At 38.4% G+C, this 18575-nt stretch overlaps 1 protein-coding gene across 1 annotated transcript; it reads right to left on the bottom strand.

The window, feature by feature from the left end:
• Positions 1–3147: 3147 nt before the first annotated feature.
• LOC117425930 (sal-like protein 1) lies at positions 3148–17319 on the bottom strand. The gene is made up of 3 exons (XM_058992892.1): positions 17110–17319; positions 7801–11180; positions 3148–6758 (listed from the first exon to the last, which is right to left on the bottom strand). Exons 2-3 carry the CDS (start codon positions 10963–10965, stop codon positions 6318–6320), a joined length of 3606 nt encoding a protein of 1201 aa, XP_058848875.1. The 5' UTR covers positions 10966–11180; positions 17110–17319; the 3' UTR covers positions 3148–6317.
• Between the last annotated feature and the right edge of the window lie 1256 nt (positions 17320–18575).

Raw genomic sequence — 18575 nt, 5'->3', positions numbered from 1 at the left:
GTGTCAGTGCCGTCACCACTGCTGGAACACTTCTTTTTTTGGAATGCTCTTTGCTCTCGGCATCTGGGCTGTGTGACGTCACTGTTAAGAGTTTAACAGTTTCGCTTCTGTGCGTCACCTGTTCTTGCAACTGAAGTACCTGAAGTGCTCCCTCATCGAACACCTACGTCATGCCAGCACCTCGTATCCACTGCTGCTTTTAGAGGCTGCAGAACTATCAAATTGGGGCTTGGGGCTATAACCTCACTTCTATCTATCTGTCTATACACACAGTGTATCAAGCTGGTAAATATAATAATACACAATATGCATGCATATCACTGATACTGTAAAACGTGCAATATCATCAGCATGTTTCTGTGGACCTAAATTCCTGCAGTGAATTATGAGAACATTATTAATACCACAGTGTGTGGTTGTGGGTTCAATCCCAGGTGGGGGACACTGGTGCTGTATCCTTGAACAAGGTACTTTACCTCGATTGCTCCAGTAAAAACCCAACTTTATAAATGGGTAATTGTATGTAAAAAAAAAAATAATGTAATTGTATGTAAAAATAATGTGATATCTTGTAACAATTGTAAGTCGCGGTCTTCATTCATAAACAGCGTGCTCTTTAGTGGTATGTCTATTGCTTTCGTTATTTTATATATATATATATATATATATATATATATATATATATATATATATATATATATATATATATATATATATATATATGCATGCTAGTTTATTAAGGGAGTAAGATGGGAAAAATGCATCGGTTCATTCGCAGATCCGTTTTGTACATTTCAAACGGATCGAAATTCAATGCAGTCTTACCTATAAAAAAAAGGACACACACCCACACACATCGCAAGCTACATACAAGTCCAATTATATATTGCATAATTAGTGATGATGATGATATAATAATGATTTAGTCTGATGCATGCATACAATAGTCAGTCTATCTATCTATCTATCTATCTATAGCTATATATGTGTGTGTGTGTGTATATATATATATATATATATATATATATATATATATATATATATATATATATATATATATATATATATATATATATATTAGACAACTGTAATCACCTGATGTGAATGAACATTTAGAATGCTTAACTCCACTGGCAAGGCGTTCGTGTTGTCTCTTAATGTGGTTACAATTTGTAATCTTGAAGGCATTCTCCGCTCTCTTCCGCGGTCCCGCTGTGTTGCTTTACCTTCCATTAGGGGGTTTTAGTCTGGATTCGAGGTCGTCCGACAATCCGCTCTGAACCCACACATCCAAACGAGGGTGAGAATTGTTAAGCTACTACTACAATAATAATAATAATAATAATAATAATAATAATAATAATAATAATAATAATAATAATAATAATACAGCGACATTCTTGCATAGGAATCATGCGTGGTCAGCGTGTCACAAAGCTGAGTAAAAGCTATTAATTGTAGGTGTTTAAAAACATCGTATTGTAAATTGTGTTATCCAGATCTTATCCGAATAGAATATCATTTGCATACGCACGCATTACTGATGTTGTTTGTCAATTTCTAATGTATAATTTAAATTGCAAAAGGAACAAAATTAAGAAGTTAGTAAAAGGAAAGTAGCGCGTGTGCTGCTGTTACAAAAAAAAAAAAACATTTTCCGAAAGATGTTTTCTTTAAAACATTCTTTATACATAACAAGTTTCAAACATTTCAATACATTTTAGTGTTACTATTGATGCAATATGAATTTCAAAACATTGACATTGTCATGGATTTCAAATGGAAAAAAATACAGTAATGCATTATTATTATTATTATTATTATTATTATTATTATTATTATTATTATTATTATTATTATTATTTTAAAAACGAAACTTTTGCAGCTGTTTTCTATACAAATTGTGTTCGGTTTAAACTGTAACTGTATGAAAGAACACGCGCATGAGCGGCAAAATGTGTATATATTGATGTAATCTTTTTAATCGGATTATTTTGGATATGAACAGATTCCTTTATGACGTGCCACCTTGGACATGTGGGTCAACTAGCAAGATTGCATGTTTTATATATAACCTTCCAACTATTTTAGTTATTAGTTATATATCTATATATCTATCTGTTGTGGTAGTAGTGTGCAGTAGTGGTTAGAGCTCTGACCTCCTGACCAGAGTCTTGGGTTCAATCCCCGGTGAGGGACACTGCTGCTGTACCCTTGAGCAAGATACTTTACCTTGCGCCAGTGAAAACTCAACTGTTTACATGGGTAATTGTATGGTGAAATAATGTGATATCTTGTAACAATTGTAAGTCGCCCTGGATAAGGGCGTCTGCTAAGAAATAAATAATAATAATCTATGTGTGTGTGTATATATATGTGTGTCTGTGATGCACGGATTTATTTAGTTTTAGATGTGATTGGTTACTTTTCTCATAATAATGCATTGGCTGAAGCCCGGCAGTGGAACGACACGGATTAATTTATGTTACCTAATACATAATTGTTTTTAGTATAGTCGTTTAAAATACACAAGTTCGTCTCACGCATACAGATTACGTCTTCCTTTTACCTTCCGTTTACTATATCTTACTACAAATTAAACATAACCCGGGGTGGTGGGGGTGGATGTGTACACGTCTTTGTGTGTGTGTGTGTGTGTGTGTGTGTGTGGGAGGGGGAGGGGGAGGGGGAGGGGGGGGGGGGGGGGGGTATTAGTTAGTTAAGAAGATCTAAGACTTTGTTTTTTCTTTTTAGAGTCAATAGTGACCCCTTTCAGGTATTTTATTTTGTGATAAAAGTGTCCGGAAGCTGATGCTCTGAAGGCAAACAATACATTGATTAAAGAGCCAGATGTGATTGTCAGAGAGACAAGGGGCGGCGGGGGGGACCACCAGAAACCGGGCCCTTTGCAAGGATCATTTAGCATCCAGATCTTGTAAATATTGGGGAATTTAGGCAGCTAGAAAATTCAGAGAAAGAAAGAGAGGGAGAGAGGGAGAGAGGGAGGGAGGATGCTGGGCTCAAATTAACAGATCCTGCGTTGCAGGAAGTGCAACGATGTGTAAAATTAAAGGCAGCTGTTGAGAAGCAAAGGGAAAATATCACTTCAAATCAAATAAAAGACTGCTTGGAAGCAAATACCTCTGATTCCATTAGGGCGATGTGATCTTTATTGCGACGCGACAATCTGGGCTGGTGTATACAGTGTGCCTTGTGATTTCATGAAGAAAAGAAAACCAAATACACGTCAGCTGAAGTTATTATTATTATTATTATTATTATTATTATTATTATTATTATTATTATTATTATTATTATTATTATTATTATTACTTTGTATAGTAGGCTATACATTATATTTACATTTCGCGTCTATTATTTTAAGACACAATGGAATGAGATACAATGACTACGAACAGCAAATGTGTGCTTGCTCAGTGCTCAGAACAAGGTTTGCTTGATTTTTCTGCTAAACGTACACAGCGACATAATGACCTTTTTTCCTTTAGCAAAATAGGTGTGTACATTTTGTGCCTAACTCAAAGTCTTCTAAGTAAAATTCGGCGCCACGGTCAACACAATGCAACCTTATTTTGGGCGAACTATATTCGGGTTATTCAATTTAAACACCTTTTAAATACGATTTCAGTGGCACGTCAGTGCTTAATAAAGTATAACTCAATATAGTTTCAATAATCAGTGGTCACTGCACACAATCACATGTTTTTTTCTATGGATATATAATCTTGGAGGAAACAACCCGTCCGCATGTGGAAGATGTTCATGTCTAATTGCAATCTAGATTTCTTAATTAAGCAAATAACCTCAGTTTGCTCCAATCAATTAACCAAAAAACCAAACAGCGGATCGGCTTTTTCAAACTCGGGCCTCTCTGCAACTTTGCTAAATGCAATTTTAAAAGGAGCGGTCAATTCCCCAATGTATGCAATTATCAATATTAAATTATTATAATTTTCCCAATATCTTGTTAAATTTCTCTAAAACATTGTATGTTCACATTTTTAAAATAGTTCGGCCTTGTTAAAATTCTCAGTAGTTTATTTTCAGCCTTTGTGACACTAGATCAAAACGTTAACAATATAGACTAATATAAAGTTGAAATAGTGCCGATATTAACAGATAAGGAATAGGGCTGATCCGAGGTTGCTTTTTGTTTTGTTTTTATCTAATATTTACTCCTTTTCACAAAAGCCATATACGTATTATCATATCGGACAACTAAAATTTTAAGATTTTTGCTTATCACCTTTGTTTTACTTTGCGAAAGTTTGTAATAAAATGCACGGTTAAAATTGGCCAAAAAAAAAAAAAAAAAATGAGAGAACTTAAAAAGTAATCTATCGGAGCTGGGACTCGGCGTCTCTGACATCAATACAAACGCAGAGATGGCCGAAGTCTGATCAGATCGATAATGTAATTAAAGATGCTGCTATTTGACAACAGTGGGGATAAAGTATTTGATTTCAGCATTCACCATTCTTAATGACCAAGACCATATCTAGGATCTACAGCCCACTGCTGACCACTCAAATGTGTCAGTTTCAACAATCCTACACACACCACAAAAAAAAAAAAAAAAAAAAAAATCTATTTATATTTCTTATTAATGATATTAAGACCAGTAAATGTTCTGATCTATACAGCCATAATGATGATTAATAAGAGAATTGCTATATCTAAACCCGCAGTAGTGAATTAAAGACTCACACACATTTCCCGTTGAAAACAATTAGGGTTAAATAACGAGATGGCATATGTTTAAATGCACTTATACTCACAAAAACGCTTCCGATATACAGTGTAAAAGTTATTTTTTTTCATTAAACAAATCGTCCTAATTTGTGATTAACTAAATCTTACAAAATATGACAAATACTTCTACAAATAATATGTTCCGTGAGACTGAATAGAAACAGTCCTGTAATGTTCTTCTTTACTTTTGTTTTTACAAGTATAATCGTGTCTAACCGCTACAATACTAGGTCGTCATTTTAAAGATCTGTCCAATGACTTATCCTTAACACTGTATGATTTATTTTCTATAATTTAATGTTTTACAGTAAGAAACTCCCAACATTTCAATACATCTGGGCAAAATGGCAGTTAATAAACCCAAGAGAACAACAACAATAATAATAATAATAATAATAATAATAATAATAATAATAATAATAATAATAATAATAATGAAACACTCGTTAATTTTTCTTTTGCAAAACTGCTGTATTTGATTATGATGAAGTAAAGAGTGACATTATGTCAGTTAGTATTATTAAGCTGTAGAGGAACTGGACTCTTATATCTTTCAACTTTCCAAGAAGGTGCATGTAACAGTCCGAAGGTTTTCAACCCTAGTACAAAAAAACAAAACAAAACAAAAAAACATATCTGTCCCTTGCTCAAGATGGACTTAGGAATATATGTACATTTTTTTCAATGGAATTGTTCCACATTAGATATACTATTTACAGGAGCATCTACATTTCAATGGTTTTATCTGATGTTGTAAAAGATGCTAAAACATAGCAGCAACATGGAGTTCCAGCACTTCATCAGTCAGAAACATACCTACAAGGCATTTTGATTTCTTCTCAGTTTAAACTACCAAGACAACACTTCTTGAAGACTTCTCTGACAGCTGCGGCGTTCTTAAAACTTTACAGAACATTAAAAGACGGAGGAAGTAAAAAGCACAATACAAAGAACAGTTCTAGAACAAAAGCGGTTACTTCTACAAAACAACTAAAGCAGTTTTAATTTTGTAATAAAAATCAAAAACTGTTGATAGGAAAAAAAGGACAGAGGTGTTTTTCCCCTTTGTCTGTAGGATCAGTCTTTTTCATGGAAGAAAGATAAAACAATGCTCAGCTGGTGGGCTGTCCAGCACAAACACATGTACAGTATTTATTAAAGAATGCATCACTGTGGCATTGCAGGAACACCAGAGGTTATATACTACATATATAAAATAATTTAATGCCAAGGTAAGATCATCTAACCAGACATGGTAGCAAATGTTAGAAGTCCCAACAGAACTTTTTTTTTTTTTTTTTTTTTTTTTTTTTTTAAAGAACTCACACAAGTCCATTCTGGCCGAAACACAGAAGAAAACTAAAGTAACTGTTTATGCTTCAACTTGATTCCAAGCAAGGTTATTATGACTAATAAATAAGCTCCTCAAAACTATAGAAGTTGTACATTGTACAAAAAAAGCATGTCTTCTTAACTTTGTAGTTGGTCAAGTTTCAAAGGCAGGCCAGAGCTGCTCTGTTCATATGAATGTTAATCGCGCCTTCCTAGTTTGTCACAATTTCTTTATTGTCTTCTATGAAGCGAGTGAATCGGTAATGGGTCCCGTTTTCCGCGTTTGCCATTCTCTCCAGACCAGCTAGAGGTGCGTTGGGTTCCGTGTTTGGAAGCTTCTCTAAGCTCCCTGTCAAGCCGCTGATGGGAGACCTGCCACCATTGCCGATGCTCCCAGGTATGGAAGGGATGCCACCGTTCTGAATCACAGAGATCTCGTTGGTCTTCATGGCCAAGCCGTTTGAAAAGGCTGCGGCGTACTGATTCCAGAAGCTGGTGGGGTCTCCGTTTCCCGTCCCGGAAGCCAAATCCTTTTTGAATATTTCTGGCAATTTGACATGGCTGCCTCCTAGGAATGCCATGGGCCCATCCACTGAGAGCCTGCGACCGCGCCTGGCAGGGACGCTGTTCCACATGTGAGTCCCCATGTGAACCTGCAACAAGAACAAGAGGAACAACAAGAGACACGTCAATCACTTTTAAACATGCGAGCAGCACTGAACTGTGTTCATTGAAACCTCACTTTCCCATGAAGCAACAAAATAAAAAGAGAAAAATGAAACTGGAAATGTGGCCGCTGGAAGGCAGCCTCACTATTTTCTGTTTTCAAACATATTACATATGCACTTTCTAATGGGTGTGCGTTATCTAGTCTCCAAAGGGTAGCCATTGTGGCTTGACTAAAATTGCAATGTCCACTTTCATTGCAGTGCTCTGTATTGTATACGACACGTTTACCCTACAGATGCCCTTTGCAGACACAGAAAAGTATCTTGTTTTCTCTCCCGACTGGATGTTGTGAGAGCCTGGAGGACAGACACAATGTCCTGAAAGCAATTATTCTTTTCGCATTACTGTGAAACTAAGAAACAGTTTCTAGCTAGAAAAACAAAACAAAAACATATTTATGTCTTTAAATTAAATTCTGTTTGTGTGGCTTCTAAACTATTGAAAATAATTCTTTTATCCCACAAAAGGTTAGTGATAACAAACTTTCAAGTTATTTATTTCCTCACAATATGCGGACACTGGTGATGTTAATTTTAAAAAATCCAGGCTGATGGAAACTAGTGACCCATCATTATAAAACTGCACTCTAGATAAAACACATGTTTTTATATGCAACTGACAGCCATTTTTTAAAATAAATAAATACGTCAATAAACACATAAATAACACAACACAAAAAATCAATTTGCTGGGTAAAATAATAATAATAAAAGACAGCTCTAGAAACAAGTTTTTTTTAATAGTGTAGTCTAAGAAATTAAATAAACATGGCACTGCCAGAGTCAGGCTGACATATTTATCTGAATTAATGTATCACTTCTATTACCTGCCCACCCCCTGCAAGACCTTCAAAGAATACATTTGTAAATGAGAAAAAAAAAACCTCTTAAAATATAATATTTAACAACTGAAGAACTGAACAAAACAAAACAAAACAAAACAAACCACCCTGAGACAAATAAATACCTTGAGGTTGCCTTTGGTTGTGAAAGCTCTTCCACAGATGGTACACGCAAAGGGTTTCTCACCGGTATGCGTTCTCTCGTGGATCTGCAAAGCGCTGGAGGATGAGAAGGTCTTCCCACAGGTGTTGCAGTAATGCTGCTTGGGTGTCCTTCGAGGAGGGGCAGGAGGTAAGACCGGGGACGTGGCAGAGACCGGCAGAGGACCCGATGAAGAGTGCTGGGGGGAGCAGTGCTGGAAACCATTGACAACCTCACTCTTGATGATTAAAGAACAGGCAGGCAGGCCACAAGGGCTCTGAGAGGGACCGATATTGGGGTTGGAGGGCTCAAACAACTGAGAGGGAAGGTCTCGCATCTGATGTGTCAGCATGTGCTGCTTCAAATTGCCCCTGGTGGAAAACCCCCGGTTACAGGCTGTGCAAATAAACGGTCGTTCTTTGGTATGGCTCCGGTAATGAATATCCAAGGCACTCTGACAAGCAAACGTTTTGCCACAGATATCGCACGCCGTGTTCTTGAACGTGCCACGGTCCCGGAAAGGGAAGAGCAGGCCCAGAGGGTCTTTCAGCAGGTTGCAGGAAGTCAGGTCCAAGACCCCGCTGTTGGTGGGGGACAGGGTGACAGCGCTTGCATGATCGGTTGATAAAGCTCTCAGCTGCTTTTCTTCAAAGCCGGGGGATTTGTGGTGGGTCGTGAAACTGTTAGTAGGGGACAGCGCCTGCACGGAAGAGGTAGATTCTGAGATGGCAGGGCTCCCAACACTTTGGCTCTCAATGTCCCCTCCGAGGGATGACGAGTCGTTGGTCATGTGGTCACCCTCAACCGATCCGTTTTCAACCGGCTTTAACTTGCCGGCCTGAAGCTGCTCCACAAGCCCGGCATTGATCATTTTCATCTGCTTTTCCAAAGCAGCTATCCCAGACATTTCCGGGGGCACAGGGGAACAACACAGACTGTCTGGACAGGCGTCAGCAGACTTTGGAGTATCTGGTATGCTGCTGTCAGGACAGGCTTCCATATTTTCATCCGAGAAGTTCTCCAAGTCATCGAAATTCCTGTCGTCAAAGGACCCTGTGTCAGACTCCATGGACTCGGGATAGTTGTCTGGGAGGGGAGTGTTGGGAATCTGACCCCCCATGTGCATCCTGATATGCTGCTGTAGGACAACTGCATTGGTGAACTTCTTCTGGCAGATTGGGCAAGAGTGTTGGACCCTTAATGGAGGCATGGCACGATGAACGCTGTAGTGGGTTTTCAGGTTCCCTTTTGTAGTGAACGCCCGGCCACACACTTTACACTTAAAAGGTCTCTCTCCAGTATGTGTGCGGTAGTGCATTTTAAGAGCACTATGACAGCTGAGCACTCTATGGCAGACGACACACTCATTTGGATCGTTCACCTTTTTGTCAATGTTCTCCACAAGCTGCTGGAGCTTGGATGTTTCGGATGCTTGCGTGGCATCTAAGAGACCTCCAAATGGAAACTTTGCTTTGAACTGCTCGGACATGAGTGGCATCAGTGGGTTACTGGTAAAAGGTGGGCTGCAGTTTGAGCCTTGGTCGGCAGCACTCTCCTGGGCAGAGCTGTAGCTCATGTAGGTAGGGGAGTTAGAGGGTTGATTGATCTCTTCTATTTTCCCATTTGAGGTAGGCAGGGCACCACCTTCACCTTCTTCCAACATGCTGTCATTGCTTTTCGTTGACTGTGGTTCTGCTGCACCTAAGTCACTTTTAACAGGACTGGGAGGGCTGGTCACAGGAAGCACGTGATTCTCCTCCTTTTTGATAAAGGCTGGCAAGCTGGGCATTGTTGGGGGGAGCAAGAGGCCAACAGACGTGGTCAAGGTGGGCATAACTGGCTTAGTGTCCAGCCAGCTGGTGACTGGCTTCTCCGGGGGCATGGACATTCCATAGGGGATGCCTGTGCTGGTAGGAAGATTGTCCAAATGTTCTGGCACAGGATAGGGGTTCATTTGAATGTGGGGGTACTTCTCTAAATGTCGCTGGAAGTGAACCTTCAGGTTTCCTCTGGTAGAGAAGCGATTCCCACAGATGTTGCATTTGTACGGTCTCTCTCCAGTATGAGATCGCAGGTGTATCTGCAAGGCACTATCGCTCCCAAACACCTTGGCGCAAAACCTACACTTGTGTTTGAAGAAGGCCTCTTCCGAGCTGCTTTTGGGCTCGAAGGAGGTCACGTTGGGTAGCTTGCCTTTCCTTTGCTGGGCCAGGGCAGATAAGGAGTTCAGATCATCATGCACCGCCGTGCCCATGCTGGGCAGGGGGTTGGAGAACAAAGGGTTACTGGAAACGGGCTGAGGTAGAAGTGGATTGGATGCAGGGCTTAACAAGCTGCCTATTCCGAAGGCTGGTGAGGAGGTTTTCGATATTGACGGGTTGCTGAGCTGTGGGTTCAGATTGCCAGCGTGTGCAGATAGTTTGTCGGAGGGAGGGGCGTTAGCTGCTGTTGCCAAGACGTTAACGCTGGGAGATGATCCAATGCCTGGGGGCACCATGCTGTTGACAGGGTTGCTCTGAGGTAGCTGTGCTGCAGTCAGTTTCTTCAAACTGCTAATGCTGGCAGACTGACTAGCAATGCTCTGTGCTAATCCGGCAGCTGCAGCCAGCTGCTGGGAGAGATGTGAACTGAGTGCTGTCAATGGGTTGGCAGGCGTCCCTAATGTACCTTGAGAAGAGCTGGAGGGTACTGGCATTTCTGCGTTCTGAGATGCCAACAATAATATCTGGTGACGGATTTGCTCAATGAGCTGCAACTGGTGGATCTGCTGCTGCTGCAGAGCTAGGAGCTGCTCCATCAGGGCAGGGACAGCAAGCCTGTTGCTGCCTTTAGGGCGGGTTTCTTGGGAAAATTGGGCCACCGCCACCTTGGTGCTTTGCAGGTTTTCGATTATTACATTGCTGTTAAACATTGAGAAATTGCCCAGCTCAGTCAGTTTACCTAGTTGAGGTAGAGATGTTGAGACGGCTGAGGATCCCACCGTAGGGCTAGTACTGCTTGTAATACTATTGTTGATGGTGCAGGAATTGTTGCTGCTGCTGTTAATTCCGGAAACGTCCATGTCCATGGATTCTTCTTTGTCCAGTGTGTTCTGCTCCGAAAGGTCACTGCAGTCTATTTGATCAGAGTTATTAACTGTGTCATTCATCTGCTCATCAGGATTATGTGGAGGGGAGCTTGGAGAGAAGGTTTCGGAAGGAGAGGCTGAATTTTCATTTCCTATCAGAACTAATTGATTCTTAGTGCAATCCTTCTTGTGTTGTAGGAGATCTGATAGTTTAAAGAACTCTGCACAGCATCTGCTGCAGACGTGGGCATCACTGCTCTCCGTGGGTGGACTCTCCTGGCCTTGTTGGGCGTCTCCTGAAAAATACAAAAAAAGGACAAAAGATTAGTGATACATAGAAGAATAAGCTTTTACTTTTACATTTTGTTTGTCGTGTACACAACACACAAACACAATAAAAAAAACCTGTACATTGAGGGAGGGATTAAAAAAAATCTATATATTTTTTTCTGAAGAATTGCTTAAAACTGATCTTTAAAGCCAAACATGTGAGTTTCATCAATTCGCCCATGTCTTAGATAATCATTTTCTTCACATAATCCATCAAAATATAAAATACTATGAACTGAAGACACTGTGGCCTAATGAAATTCCATAGAAAAGTATTGATTTCCTATATTTCATACCCTTCAGTGTCTAGTTGTCCACCAGGAGCAAATCAACCATTTGAAGGACTTATTAGACTTTCAAGTCGCTGTCAACTTCACTCATTTTCAACCAACTTGGAGACATCTTTGACAGTTTACCCCTGCCACTAAACTAATTTGCAGCTCTTCAAGTTCCAATCAACGGTTGACAAGCAAAACAGAACCTCTACCATCAAAATATGGAGCCCGAGTCGCTTTGTTTATAGAGGGTCAATTTTGATTGAACTTTCATCACACACACACACACACACACACACACACACACGCACACACACACACAGCACTGCCACACACACACACACACACACACAGAGCACTGCCACACACACACACACACACACACACACACACACAGAGCACTGCCACACACACACACACACACACACATGCACACACACACACAGCACTGCCACACACACACACAGCACTGCCACACACACACACACACTGCCACACACACACACAGCACTGCCACACACACACACACACACACACACACACACACACACACACACAGCACTGCCACACACACACACACACACACATGCACACACACACACACACACACACACACACACACACACACACACACACACACAGAGCACTGCCACACACAGCACTGCCACACACACACATGCACACACACACACAGCACTGCCACACACACACACAGCACTGCCACACACACACACAGCACTGCCACACACACACACACACACACAGAGCACTGTGAAGTACATTACTGATATATTGACTTTATTTATTTATTTATTTTACCCTGACACAGCAACAAAAAAAGGCTTATTTATAGTATTATGTTTACAGCAGCTATCATGTGCGATGTGCAACAGTAAAAAAAAAAAAAAAAAAAACACTGAAATGTTTTTTTTTCAAAAATAACGGTTCAAAGTACAAATAAATAAAACTTAGTATCTAATGTAAAAACTATAAACAGGTTATCTGCAAATGGGGCTTGCACAAGAGATCCGATTTGAATTGCTGATCAGTGCTTTTGTTGTATGCTGTTAACTGCTCAGGAAGGACTGCAGTTCTCCCCTGCTAGCACTTTGTTAACCTGGACACTTTCGCTGTTTAACATATTAGTTGATTTACAAATTGTTACTGAATGCGTTTGCTGTGAATCCCTTCACTGCCCCTATATCCACACTGGCCTTTACTGTTTGTATCGTTGCAAGGATTCATTTCCAAATCAAACATAAAAAATCTCTGACTCCATCCCATTCAAAAACAGGATGGCACCCTATTGTTTACACAGCATGGGGAAACTAACTCCTGTAGTACAATGCTGTGTGGTCATTTTAGCAAGCTCTGAAAGCAGATCTTGTTTAATTCAGGGATTATCTCCCTCAGTGTTTCTCTGTCCTGATAAATCAGATAACACAAAGTTGCCATGGCATTCAAATCCAGCCTCGCTTCTCTAATAACCATCCTGGTAGATATTTACAGGGCTTTAGGAATTAGTTGTGGCTGTTTTAAAAAATCTACTTGGAGTGCATTTGCTTGCAAAACATTACCCAAACATTATACACATTTTAATCTAAAATCAGTAAAAAAAAAAGTGAAAGTAAAATGAAAATGTAACCTATTTAAACCCTAAATTACCTATATCTAAATACTGTTGATACATTTTTTTTGGCTCCTGTTGCTGTAATTTGAAGGGACAAAAGCTGTTCTGCTTGTTCCCACATTTTGTACAAAATGCTTCAAACTATTAAGTCAACATGTTCCATTGATCTCTCTCTCTATGGAGCATATAATACTTTTCAACCAGATCACATTAATTAAAACATAAAGCCACATAAATAATAAAAAAAGCGCTTGGTCAGCTGTGCTCATGCAAATAACAACCAATTGAAAAGTGAGAAATCAAAACGCTGCTACGTTACTTTTGCAAGGATAGTTAGGAATCGTTCTGCTTTTCCATCTCTGTGGTACTGCGCAGCAGAAGAAAGCTCATTTATTCAGGAATGCAATGGTTACAATGTTGAAATCTTTCTCTACATCTTTTATTAATTTGTTTCTTGACCTAAGTATACTGACTGCTTAGGATGATGCAACGTTATCAGTGAAGTAGCCGCGGAAAGAAATCACACACCATACTGCTGTAGCACCGGGAAACTATTTCCACTACTGACAAGAACATCAGCTATTCACAGGAAAACAACAACTACAGCAGCATACTCTTTATAAGGGCTACTGGATATCATTCATCCAACAGAAGCTTTAAAAAAGGGTATCCATCTGAAGCCACATCAAACACTGTAACCAAACTACAATGGATACATTTCTTGGGTTCTTTGAAATTGATCAACACTACACTGTTTTAATATAACAATCCTTCAACATCCTAACCTTACTGAAAAGTTAGCCATACACAAACGCACAAACCATTACAACTTTACAGGCTTGCACTGTTAGTTTAAACGAATGCGCTGCAGCTACTACTTACGAATAAAACAAATTCAGATTTCTTCTAATATTTTACACAGTCTAGTTTTTACACTTGCAGTTAATATGTACAAACCCTACATAAACTTTACATTTGATTAAAAACTTTTATCTTTTTGAAATATACAAATTATATTTACCTATATATTTTTTTTTTATATCTCTACACTTTCTACTTTAAATTTTATTATAACAATACAGATAACTTTTTAAAGCCATTTTTTAAAAGAAGGTTAATGAAATGAAAATAAATTAATTTTACATATTTAATTGACATATTTATTTAATTAAAGACTATTACTGAATGAACGCTTAAAAAAGTAACAATTACATTCTAATAATTTAAATACTGGTTGATACATTTCAGAAACACAAAATGTATTAAAATAATTCTACCCAAAGTTTTTACAGCTCAAACTTTTTGTATTCATCGGCCATTTGCGATGCTTCTATTTTACAAGCAGAATGCTAGGATTTTAATTAATGTACAGAAAACTATACTGTAGCTGTAAATCCTGTTTTCCTTTACAAGGAAAGACATCTTTTAAGTCCTTTAAGGAGTGAAAACATTTTTTTAAAAATCATGCCCTTGCTAATAAAAGACAACAAAAAAACAATAAATTTAAGAACAAAACAACCAAGCAACAATCCAGCTACCTACTCCAAACACAGCAAACAGTTTCAATTAGGGTCTCTCCCAGTGAACACAAGATGGGGTTCCACTGTAGGAATAGTGTCCATGAAAAACACACACACACAGACACACACCAAAAAATACAAAAAATACAGCACTGTACCAGTGTTCCACTGACACGTAAAAAAACAACAAAAAAAAAAAAAAACACCCCTGAAGGCTACATCTAAACTTTGACAAGATAAGCATTGGTAAAGGCACATGGGTCCCTGTTGTTTGTCCAGTAAAACTGTGCTGTGGGAACCACCTGTCAATCTCCCTTCAGGGGTCTGCCGTTTGAGGGTGAAAGGGGCAGGGGTTAGTGACGGAACAGCCCCGCTGATCAGGCCAGGCTCAGATACACTGCCGGCTTCCTGCGAGGCTGTCTGTGAAACTGGGGTCTGGGGTCAATAGCAAGGTACTGAAGCACAAACTGCACTCTGAACCCGGGACACCTTTAGATGCAGGGAGGCTGGCAAAGGTTAAAACAGCAAAGTGTCAACACATCCTCATGATTAGATCCCTTGGAGGTGTGGTGGGGGCTGCTGACTGGGGTCCTAAACTACACCTCCACCCCACCCCACCCCATTCACCTGTCTTGCATATCCTCTTCAGTCACCATGTATAACTGTACCATGTTAACTTTCCTGTCTGTGTATCTATTTGATAATGCTGTACTTTTTTTTTTTTTTGCAAAGTTATGGCAGGTCAATTTTTTAATCTCCACAAAGTTCACAAAAACAGTTTTAAAATTTCTAAAAATGTAAATAAAAAACTATAACCGAAGGGGGATATAATGTGCATTTTTTAAAAATAATAACAACAATAATAATCACCGCTATCATATATATATATATATATATATATATATATATATATATATATATATATATATATATATATATATATATATATATATATATATATACTTGCTATCTTAAATTAATGGTGCAATTTAATAATAATAATAATAATAATAATAATAATAATAATAATAATAATAAGAAGAAGAAGAAGAAGAAGAAGAAGAAGAAGAAGAAGAAGAAGAAGAAGAAGAATACAATGTTTTGCTGCTTTGAAAATATAAAATGATATCTACAGAAGAACCACAACATGAAAGTAATTCACGCAGGCATGTGGACAGTGTGTTCTGTTTTCATGCCAGCTGTTGTTGGGTTCGTAACTGCTCATTGCAAGCTACCAGTGGGGAAAGAGATAAAGTATTCGAACTTAGACTAAGGAGCAACAGAATTACATGTATTATTTCAATCTCCAAAGCTACCAAAAGCGATAAACTACAAACAAATCAATACCTCGAGATCTACAGCAAATGTTGCAACGCTTTCCTTATATAGATTCGGTTACAAAAACCTCAGAAATCTAGCTGATTTTTTTTTTTTTACAAAAGTGTTTTTTTTGATGGATTCAACCGTTTAATTATGTACAGAACAAGCCAAAATTGCACATATATGCCTTCGTTTGCGCTGTGCTGTGCTTGCGGGTTGTTTGTTCGTTTGTTTGTTGTTTATTTTCTATAGTTTTTTTTTTTTTTTTTTTTACTCAATCTTGAATTGGACTCCGAGGCAGGCCGTTTGAAATCGAATTATTTTAGTAAACATATACATTCCTCGCGCTCTCCGGTTATTACTTGCATTTGGAACCAATATAGAAAATCCAATCAAAAGACTAAATTATGTAGAAAATTACTTGATCTTGTTTAGATACGAAAAGCTTAAAGCTTACCACATCAAAGGGTCTTATCAAATAAATTCGCGAGGAGATGTTATACAATCCAGCTGAGAAACATACAGATATATAACTTCAATGTATATATTGTTCTGTAGAGTCGAGAAGATGTCACTAATGTGCTTTGCTGAAGATCACTCTTTTAAACTTCAGTGGAATGTCTTTGTACCTCTTTATCAATCAAGGGTGACCAAAAAAATAAGCCCTTTCATGATCACATGCTATCAGAAAGACGTTTAAAATAATTGCGTAATTACCATTGCTTCCCTTATCAACTTATTACAAAGTATTTGCTATTCTGGACTGTGTATTATAATTAGAGCATTCATTTTAAATACTACACCACTGTATAACTGGGTACCCGTTTCAAACTGTCAAAGTGTGAGACACAAGGTAAATCTAAAGAAATGTTATTGAAATTAAAAAGTGGAATTATTTATTTGAGTAGGTAAGCCATTGAGCTTTAATATGTTAAAACTGATCACCAATAGTACTACTACTATACTACTACTAATAATAATAATAATAACCTTGCCCAACCTTGCGCAAAACTGGATTTAAATAGTTTGAACAAATACATAAACCCGGTTAAATAGTGATTTACAACAAGTTATTAGCTTATTATCCAGCATTATGTAGACGTTATGTACTGGTATTGTTTTACATTGTTTGGAAAGGAAGAAACCATACCTCATAGGCGCAAGTTGCAAAACTTTTTTTTTCGCTAAAGCTGTTTAATATATAGGGCTTCGTGGCGCTGGTTCAATAGCAAGCCCTGTGTAGCTGACTGAGACGAGAGATCGTGTGTATTTCAAGACTGTGTCTAAATCACATGCAAAAGCGCGTCAGCTTTGCTCAGGTTCCCTTAACATTCTGAATGCGGTGGGTTTGCTACATAGCACAGCAGCACTGTTTCAGAGAGAGAGAGAGAGAGAGAGAGAGAGAGAGAGAGAGAGAGAGAGAGAGAGAGAGAGAGAGAGAGAGAGAGAGAGAGAGAGAGAGAGAGAGAGAGAGAGAGAGGAGAGAGAGAGAGAGAGAGAGAGAGAGAGAAGAGAGAGAGAGAGAGAGAGAGAGAGTGAAGCCTATGAAAGTACCCTTAAAGTTATCTGTAGAAGTCAAAGGTGCTTCCTCTCCTCGGGGCTGATGAGTAAAAACACTGCCTTAATTACCAAAAAGATAAAAATAATAATAATAATAATAATAATAATAATAATAGAACCTCGGCCTGCTTTTGACTAGTCACGTAAGATGTTCTGTATTCCCAATCTAAATCGCATCGCAATTCACCCACATTCATTTAATATCTATATATATATATAGAGAGAGAGAGGGAGAGCTTACCAAATCAAATGGTCTTATCAAAAAAAAATCATGAGGCGATGCAATACAATCCAGCTGAGAAACATACAGATATATAACTTCCATGTATATATTGTTCTGTAGAGTCGAGATGTCACTAATGTGCATTGCTGAAGATCACTCTTTCAACTTTCTCTTTTACAGTACATAAAAACATAAATAAATAAAACAGGTTACTAGCAAAAATCATACATATTATAAAAGCGCTTCGCATTTTATAACTTTTTAATTATTATCCCATCTGCGTCCTTACGTTATGCCTGTTTTGGAAACTTTAACCAAACTACAGGATTGAGTCACAGAGTAACTTGTCCAACTCTGTCAAACAATGTGTTAAAAGTATCGCTTCGGGACACACACACACACACACACACACACACACACACACACACACACACACACACAGCGAGTGAGCATTGTTAAGCCTGGTTATAATGGCTTTTTCTATCGCTCGATAATAAGGGTCGGATTGTTATAAAGTACGGCTAGCAGAGCTGCGACTGCTTAACTCAGCGAAGCACCGTTCGCTTGTGCTTCATGTTCCCTTGAAAAGCAAAGGTTACTTTTACAGACAATAGGACAGAGCCCTGTGTTCCTCGTCTTTACAAAATATAAACATACACGCCAACAGCTTTCGTTTCTAATCGACTTTTGGGGAAAAACAATATAGGCTATACTGTACCTATCAGACCTTTCCTACAGTAAAAAGCAAAATCAATTAATCTTGAATATGTATTAAAACACCGTCCTAAAAAAAGAAAACAGACACACACACACACACACATATCCTTATATAT

The sequence above is a fragment of the Acipenser ruthenus genome, chromosome 19, assembly GCF_902713425.1.
Source record: "Acipenser ruthenus chromosome 19, fAciRut3.2 maternal haplotype, whole genome shotgun sequence".
Classification (NCBI taxonomy): domain Eukaryota; kingdom Metazoa; phylum Chordata; class Actinopteri; order Acipenseriformes; family Acipenseridae; genus Acipenser; species Acipenser ruthenus.
The sequence above is the reverse complement of the archived record's forward strand: the minus strand, read 5'-3'. Positions and strand labels throughout refer to the sequence as shown.